The sequence below is a fragment of the Brachypodium distachyon genome, chromosome 2 (genome assembly GCF_000005505.3).
Source record: "Brachypodium distachyon strain Bd21 chromosome 2, Brachypodium_distachyon_v3.0, whole genome shotgun sequence".
NCBI lineage: Eukaryota > Viridiplantae > Streptophyta > Magnoliopsida > Poales > Poaceae > Brachypodium > Brachypodium distachyon.
The window spans coordinates 21454678-21462111 of NC_016132.3; the positions used below are offsets into that span (position 1 = coordinate 21454678).

At 51.3% G+C, this 7434-nt stretch overlaps 1 protein-coding gene and 1 long non-coding RNA gene across 2 annotated transcripts; one reads left to right on the forward strand and one right to left on the reverse strand.

The window, feature by feature from the left end:
- Positions 1 to 393: 393 nt before the first annotated feature.
- LOC112270620 lies at positions 394 to 2279 on the reverse strand. The gene is made up of 2 exons (XR_002962927.1): positions 1891 to 2279; positions 394 to 1788 (listed from the first exon to the last, which is right to left on the reverse strand). It is a non-coding gene; the product is annotated as an uncharacterized LOC112270620 (long non-coding RNA).
- Positions 2280 to 4797: 2518 nt separating this feature from the next.
- On the forward strand, positions 4798 to 7088 carry LOC100826542. Its single transcript, XM_003568293.3, has 2 exons — positions 4798 to 6250; positions 6368 to 7088. The coding sequence occupies exons 1-2, from the start codon at positions 5031 to 5033 to the stop codon at positions 6591 to 6593; spliced, it is 1446 nt and encodes a 481-aa protein (XP_003568341.1). The 5' UTR covers positions 4798 to 5030; the 3' UTR covers positions 6594 to 7088.
- The last annotated feature ends 346 nt before the right edge of the window (positions 7089 to 7434 follow it).

Genomic DNA, 7434 nt, shown 5'->3' on the forward strand with positions numbered 1-7434 from the left:
TTAGATTTAGGCCCGGTACGAATTAACATCGGATGGTCCGATGTAGGAAAAAAAAAGAAACGGAATGGGTGCAAGGTGTGCGTTCGCAATTGTCGTAAATAGAAATTATATTGACGTGATTTGTAGTTGAAGCTATCTGCTTAAGTGAATCACGTCTGACATGATTTCCAAGATAAACTTTTTGAAAACAATTTCGATAAATAGGTTTCACATTGTGCTTGATTGATAAAACCAAATCAATAACAATTTATGTTTAAACATTGTGCTTGATCGATAAAACCATATGGCAAGAAATATATCCAAAAAAAAAAATCACAGCAGTGAGAACAAATTTTGGTGTAATTAGACAATGAATCATCGATACAAATTCATTCGACATGAGTTCTGGCAACCTTTTTTTGGTGAAAGGCAAATGTCATATATTAAAGCAACCAACTTTTACAATACTATGTTCAATTAAACAAAAACAATTGCACAACTCAACTTTTTTGACGTGGCAGCCGCGAAGTAACCGGTCTGAGCCAGAAGATGCCTGCAATAGTAACCTAAGAAGCAGACCGTCGGCTCGGTCCCGGAGAAAGGCGACGTCGAGGGCTGATGACTATGGTAGATTCAGCCAAACAGATATGTCGAGACCTAACCTTACTAGCTCCGAGACGAAGCCAAAGTTGGTTCAACCTCGCCGATCAGAGAAACTGCACAGACAAGAAAAGCATCCACAAAACACGAAGATAGACCAAATCAACTACTCCATAAGAGTTGCCGCCAACGAGTTCGTGCCTGGTGAGGTGGATTAGTAGTGGGGGAAATCTTATTCTTAAACAACATGGTGCCGCTATATCCACCATAGCGACGCAGCCAAGGAATCAAACCTAACCCACTGCCACCCCGAGTCCTACCACCAAACCAACACAGCCGAGGAACCAAATCTAACTGTAAGAAACCTAACTACCACCCCTCAACGCAGGTCGGAGTCGCACCCCTCTTCGGCAGGCGATGGAGGGTCCTTCATAGTGCCAGCAGCGAGCAGTCTAGCGGAATGAATGTTTTTTTTTCGAAACAGAGGTGGCTACGGTTTTAGGAGATAGAAACCTTTTTTTATTGACGAGTTATGGCGACCTTAGGCATGATGTCGTGTCAAATACATATGGTGAAAAGTTCGCCAAACTGCATGGATAAGTCTAATGCAAACGTGAGGAGTCGAACAATCGATACAAGCTAAAATCACATAGAAATACAATATTGTTTCATATTTAAAACATAACATGATATGCTTCCATACTTCTAGGTGTAGTCAAGTTGGTTAATTCTACTTTTCTAAATGTACTTGCGTTGATTAATTTTCCAATTATAACAACCAATCGTGCTCATAATTTAAACTTTATTCGAATGTATTACTGCAATGTCTATGTCAATTCTTACAAAGAACTAATTGACCTATAATTACCTCACACATGATTGACATAGATATATCATTATTTAGTGTTTTTAAAATAATATATCAATAAGTATGTGTCCCAAAAACTTAAAAATTATAAAGACGTTTCCCGGGACACCTTGCTAGTTGGATTAAAAGTAAATGAACGTGAGTAGTTATTGGCCGGGTGCGGGTACCAAGAGAAAAATGAGTTGTGTTATGAAACAAATGAGAAAAATTTATATGAATTGTTTTGGAACGGAGGAAGTACCTGATGATGTCAGCTATAGATAGGAGATGATACGCATGGAATCCTTGCGTACGCATTAACCAAGGATATCTACGTGGTTTGGTGCTCAAAGCCTAGTAGCCTACATACAAACCTCAGGAAAATTAAAAGGTGCCGGGTGTAGCATTCCGGGATCTCCTCCTGCTAACCAAAAAAGGAACGGAGGAGACGGCGACGGCAGAACCTTTTCGCGGATAACGGCAACACGGCGGCGCGTCGACCAGCCAGGTGATCCTCCTGCGACCACGGGCTTGCATGGTGAGATTGTAATAAGCAGCAGGAGGAAACCCGGAACGGATAGCAGCGAGATGTTACAGCTATGGTGATCCTTCGTCCAATCATCCGAGCCCGTTGTGTACGTGGAGAGACAAGTCAAAGAGTTCACCAATGGTAATAAACTCATCCGAGCGCGCTGCATACTTTGGTCGGTCGGATAAGGTAGTGTCTGTGGCTGTGCGGGGTGGGGAAATGCGATGCGTCGATCGGGAGGAACGGCCGTTGCAAACTTGCGTCGATCTGGTCGAGCGACCGGGAGAGCCGAGCAGAGGACAGGGAAGGGTGTCGCCGTGTCGTCCGATCGTTGGCGCCTGACCCTGACCTCAGCTGGTCCTGGACAGCCGAGGTCACATGAGCTCGCTAAGCTAACGTGCAAAAAGGAAGTATAGATATTGTTCCCTTCAGTACTGCCTAATCCGTGTGCTAGATTGTTCTACTGGCGCTACACAGGTCATGTATACTTAGGTAAATAAAACTTCAGACGCAAAAACCCGTTTGCCTTGCACGTAAAAATATCTCGCATAGTGGTCATATTTGCCAGCGTGCTGCGTGTGAACGTGTTGGGGGATTCTACTCCTACCTATATTTCAGAATCAATTCCGCACCGACTGTTTGGGAGGAAGATATCTATCTAGTGAACGGTGTCAGTTTGGAGTTTTGGAGGCACGGGAAAGAAATATCTCGCAGGGTGTGTCGGGGTGTTGGGTCTTTTCACGTACACTTTCTGCGTGTCGCAACTACACCGGCTCGTACTCCATGTGAGATGCTTCGTAGGTGTGGCACTCTGATTGCCTCCTGTATATGGAACTTATCAGGTACGGCCATTCCCCCCCGAATGGAAAAAAGAGCTGACGTGGTTGGAGCTGGTCGAAATGACCACTTTGCCTTTATGCAACCTTCATTATTGTATTTCCTGAAATGACCACTCGTGCCAGTTTGTGCCGCCAGAGCACATCATTCTTGCACGAGAAACAAGTTGGACGGCGGAGAGGGGTTCCTACAATTAAACTCTCCCTACGCATTTGGATTATTCTTTTGCAGGAACTGTGCATTTGGCATCTACCTCGCCATCAATCACGAGTGAGTTCAGCTGATAAGCACAACAACGGTCCATATTAGTTCACGGTTTGCGACGGGAGCGTACATCATAATTGCCCCAGCCTACACTACACGGGCGCAAACATGGAGTATTTCTGTAGCAACGTGCCACGTGTCGAGGCATTGACGTACTATGGAATTATGATTGATGAGAGTGAGTGAGTGAGTGAGGGGAGGATCAGGAAAATGTTGCTGCCTCACACCAAGATATTTGACCTGCCAGGGCCCAAAAATATCGTTCCCCAACTAAATCCACCGCCTCCAGAAGGGGTGGGAAGGGCAGCTCCGACTTTACTCCATCCCAGCGAAAACAGGATCCAGCTTGGTCTACCACTGGAACCACCGCGCTACTGTTTGTTGGCTTGTTGCTCCTCTCACCCTCACCCCGACGCGCACGCAGGGGTCACGCGCGACACACCTTGACACGGCTCCACAGTCCAGACTCTACAGCTAGCGATTAGTATTCCCGTACGTACGCATTTCCCATGTGACCCTCGTGGGCGGAACAGAGCAGAGGCGTCCAGGACCTGCCCAGTGGAGTAGGCAGTAGTGCGGCCCTGGGCCACCGTCGGATCGGCGGTCATCTGTGATCTGTCCTCTCCCTCTGCCGTCCAATCCCCCAGGGACCCACAGGCGCCGGGCCGAACCGCGACGCGGCCCACTGGCCGTCTGTCCTGGCCGAACGTACCAAAAATCCTGGATGGAATCTGGTGCCCTTCGCTCTCCAGCGTGCCACAGCCGTCCGTTCGCCCCCGATATTTTCTTACTGTTTCCGGCGTGTAGCCAGCCAGCATATAGCCGCGACCGGACGACGTCACTCTCGCTTAACTTTCTAGACTCGCGTGGAGGCCGCAGCACAGCAGCCCTTTAGCTTTTGAGTTTGGCTTAGCACAACCCGATGACTCTGTAATCAAATGGCCAGTTTTACTGTACGCAGCACGGAGGGGAGTATTATGTACTGTACGTAGCAGATGGTTTTGTTGCACTTGGACTTCGCAGCTTGCGCTTTTGCACCCGGCCACTTGCTGATCACATGAGTTAGATCTAGAAGTTTGGACGTAGCTGACCTGATCACATGAATTAGCTGATGACGGCGTCCTTCTTTATGTGTGGGGATGTTCATTGCCTACCGTTGGTACATAATTTGCCGCGGGAATTTGGAGGAGTATGCAGTTAATTTTATCGGAGTAGTACCTAATCTAGAAGATACTCCGAGTAATTTCCGAGGAGCAAGTTACAAATATACACACACATATATATTTCACCTCAGCATATGCTCCAAAGATGGCAAACTTACAGCAAAATACTCCTTTTTTTCGGGTATACACCAAAATACTCCACATCTGACAGTTGAAGAATATTATGTTCGCATGGCAATTGCCATTTGCCAACATAAAATTCCATGACTTTGTGAACTGAGCATAGGTCAGGTTTTTCTTGTGATGGAACGAGCACTCTAGTTTAAATCTTAGACTTGGCATGGTGTCGCATTTTGCTCGGCGTTGTTTTTTCAATGAAAGTGACTTACTCGTCAACTTAGAGGCGTTTATGATGGATCGTCAATCTCAACATCCGCCGTCCGGCTTGGTCTCTCAAAGGTGCTTACAAGAATAGCGTGTGCATGCGTTCATAGCAGTGAGTGTACGTTGGGTGTGTACCGAGTTTTTTTTAAAATCCAGTTTTTATTTCCTTAACTTAAGCTGTAAGGAGGTGTTCGTCTTTACACAACACTACACAGTGGCACCACCACTAGACCGCTTCACGAGCGCGGGGCGACCGGGACGCGTACGCTGCCCCTCCGGGTTCTTAAAGCGAGCCGCCTCCTCTTACGTTTGTGCGCGGTCTCCACACCTCCCTCGCGGCGGGTGATCTCGCGGCCGCCAAACCCAAAGGCCACGGGCTCTTGCCACACGCAGGGAAAGGGAACTTTCTCAGCTAACATCACAGGTCATGGGCTTCCAGGTTGCGGCCGTCGTGCCATCGCCCCGCGCGCCCTCCACCGCTTCGTCGTCGCCTTCGACATCCTCGCGAACTCCATCACTCAGCGGTGCCGGCTGCGCCAGGCTCGCGAGATCCCGGGCGCCCTTCAGTTTGGGTGGCGGTCGCCGGCGTGGAGGCGAGGTGCGGCGTGCGCTGAGCGCTAGCTTGGATGGCATGGGAGGCGGCGGGGAAACGGAGTTCCTGAGAAGGATCGAGGAGCTCGCGGCGTCGGCGGGGGTGCGGACGTGGCCTCCGAACGTGGAGCGGAGCGCCAGCAGCGTCGCGCTGCCCGTGTCGCTGCGGATGCTGAAGCGGAAGAAGCAGCAGCGGCAGGTGGCGCCGCCGCCGCGGCCGCAGTCGATGTGGGACGAGCGGCTGCTGGGCAGCTCCGCAGGGGAGTCGGTGGGGCGCGCCTTCTCGTCGATGGTGCTCATCGTGCGGGAGCTGCAGAGCTTCGCGCTGCAGCAGATGCGGGAGTCGCTGCTGTGCGGCGACGACCTGCAGGGCGTCCTGGCGCGCGCCCACGGCGAGATGCACGCCTCGTTCGTCTGGCTCTTCCAGCACATCTTCGCCGGCACCCCGGCGCTCATGCTCTCCCTCATGCTCCTCCTCGCCAACTTCACCGTCCACTCCATGGGCCACAGCGTCGCCGCCGCGGCCGCCGTCCCGCCGACTCCGCCCACCGCCTCGGCTGCTGCCACACTGGTCGACTACACCGAGGCATCCAACCCGCGGTTCGATGCGGCTTCGGTCAGGACGTTTTCCGTTGGTCGGACTGCCTCGGTCGATGGGGGTAGCGGAGGCGGTGGCAAGGTTCGTCCCGTCGCGGGCGCTCAGGGCGATGACCGGTGGGACGATTCCCACCATAGCCTTAGCCGTGTCGCGCCGCAGCAACCGGCGCCTCTGGCGGGGACGGGCGCGGAGAAGATCCTGCCCGAGGATGAGCAGGCCATTTGGGAGAGGATGGTGGCCGAGGCTTCACGCATGCAGGCCAACGCGGAGTTGACGGATCCAGACTTGTTGGGCAACCTCGTCGCGCCGGTGGAGGCAGAGATGGAGACGGAGGACCTCGCCGAGTTCGCGCGGACGGAGCAGCGGTACGAGCTGGCCGTGTCCGAGGAGCCCTACAACTCGCTCGTGCTCGCCAACTTCGCCCAATTTCTCTACCTCACACGGAAGGATCACAGGCGGTAGGTCCCGCGGCCACTACGCCCACAAACTGTTCGACGAATCGACAGCGCAGTTGTTCTTATTCGTTCTTGTACTTCCTCGGTCACTGATCTGGTAATCTTCTCTGTTGATCCCAGGGCGGAGCACTACTTCGAGAGGGCGGTGCAGGCGGAGCCGACGGACGCGGAGGCGCGGAGCCGATACGCGACGTTCCTGTGGAAGGCGCGGGACGACGTCGAGGCGGCGGAGGAGAACTACCTGGAGGCCATCGCGGCCGACCCCGGCAACGCGCACTACGCTGCTGCCTACGCGAATTTCCTCTGGAACACCGGAGGCGACGAGACATGCTACCCCCTCGACTGACGGGCGCAAGAGAGGCATAGTTCTTGCTGCATCCGTTTTGGCGGCCATGTGGGCGAGACGTCTGAAGCGAGACACCAGTACACCACCATGGCCGACCCCGGGGGGCGGTGGAGTAGTGGAGCTAACACATGATCTCTTTCCGGTTTTACCAAGTTTTAGGTTGAGTAGAAATATGCATGGGCAGCAGTGGAGTGAGTGGTGATCCGGGAGTACGTGGTGGTGTGAATCCCGTTCCGGGAATACGGCGATTGGAGAGCTTTTGGCTGGCAACGGGGATGATGGGCGTGCAGACTTGAGGATGAGTTCCCCATGAGGTTGTCGGCTATCTCCCTGGCCATTGCAATGGATGGATGGAGTAGAACAGAGGCGGGGAAGAAAGGCGTGGGATGGGATGCTGGAACCAGTGGATGTTGTGTATAGCAACTTGCGTCCGGTAATTATGTATATGAGCAAATAATAAGTGAATAAGAAGAAGATGATAATCTCGGTGCAATCTTTCTGGGATCTTGCATATTCCTGCTGCTGCTCTAGGGATTGAGACAGCCATGGTCGAAGCGCCGACCTTTCTTTTTAATATGGGTTTCACTATATCAAAACTGGGAAAATCATATTTCTTACACCACTGAGCCATAACAAAACTGAATATAAGATGTTCTAGTTTCATCGTACTTAAAGTTTGATTAAGTTTACAAGAAATCAAACATATCTGCAGTCACTTTGTACGTCCCTCGTTCATTTTAATAGGGTTCCACATATAGAAACTCACTAACAAAAATATAAAGATAGACGCGGGAATCTCAATATTAATCGGACTGCTCCAGTCATCGACCGAGAAAATCTT

Coding starts and splice junctions, on each gene's coding strand:
- LOC100826542 (XM_003568293.3), top strand. CDS start 5,031: ATGGGCTTCCAGGTTGCGGCCGTCGTGCCATCGCCCCGCGCGCCCTCC. Junction 6,251..6,367: donor ACACGGAAGGATCACAGGCG/GTAGGTCCCGCG, acceptor TGTTGATCCCAG/GGCGGAGCACTACTTCGAGA.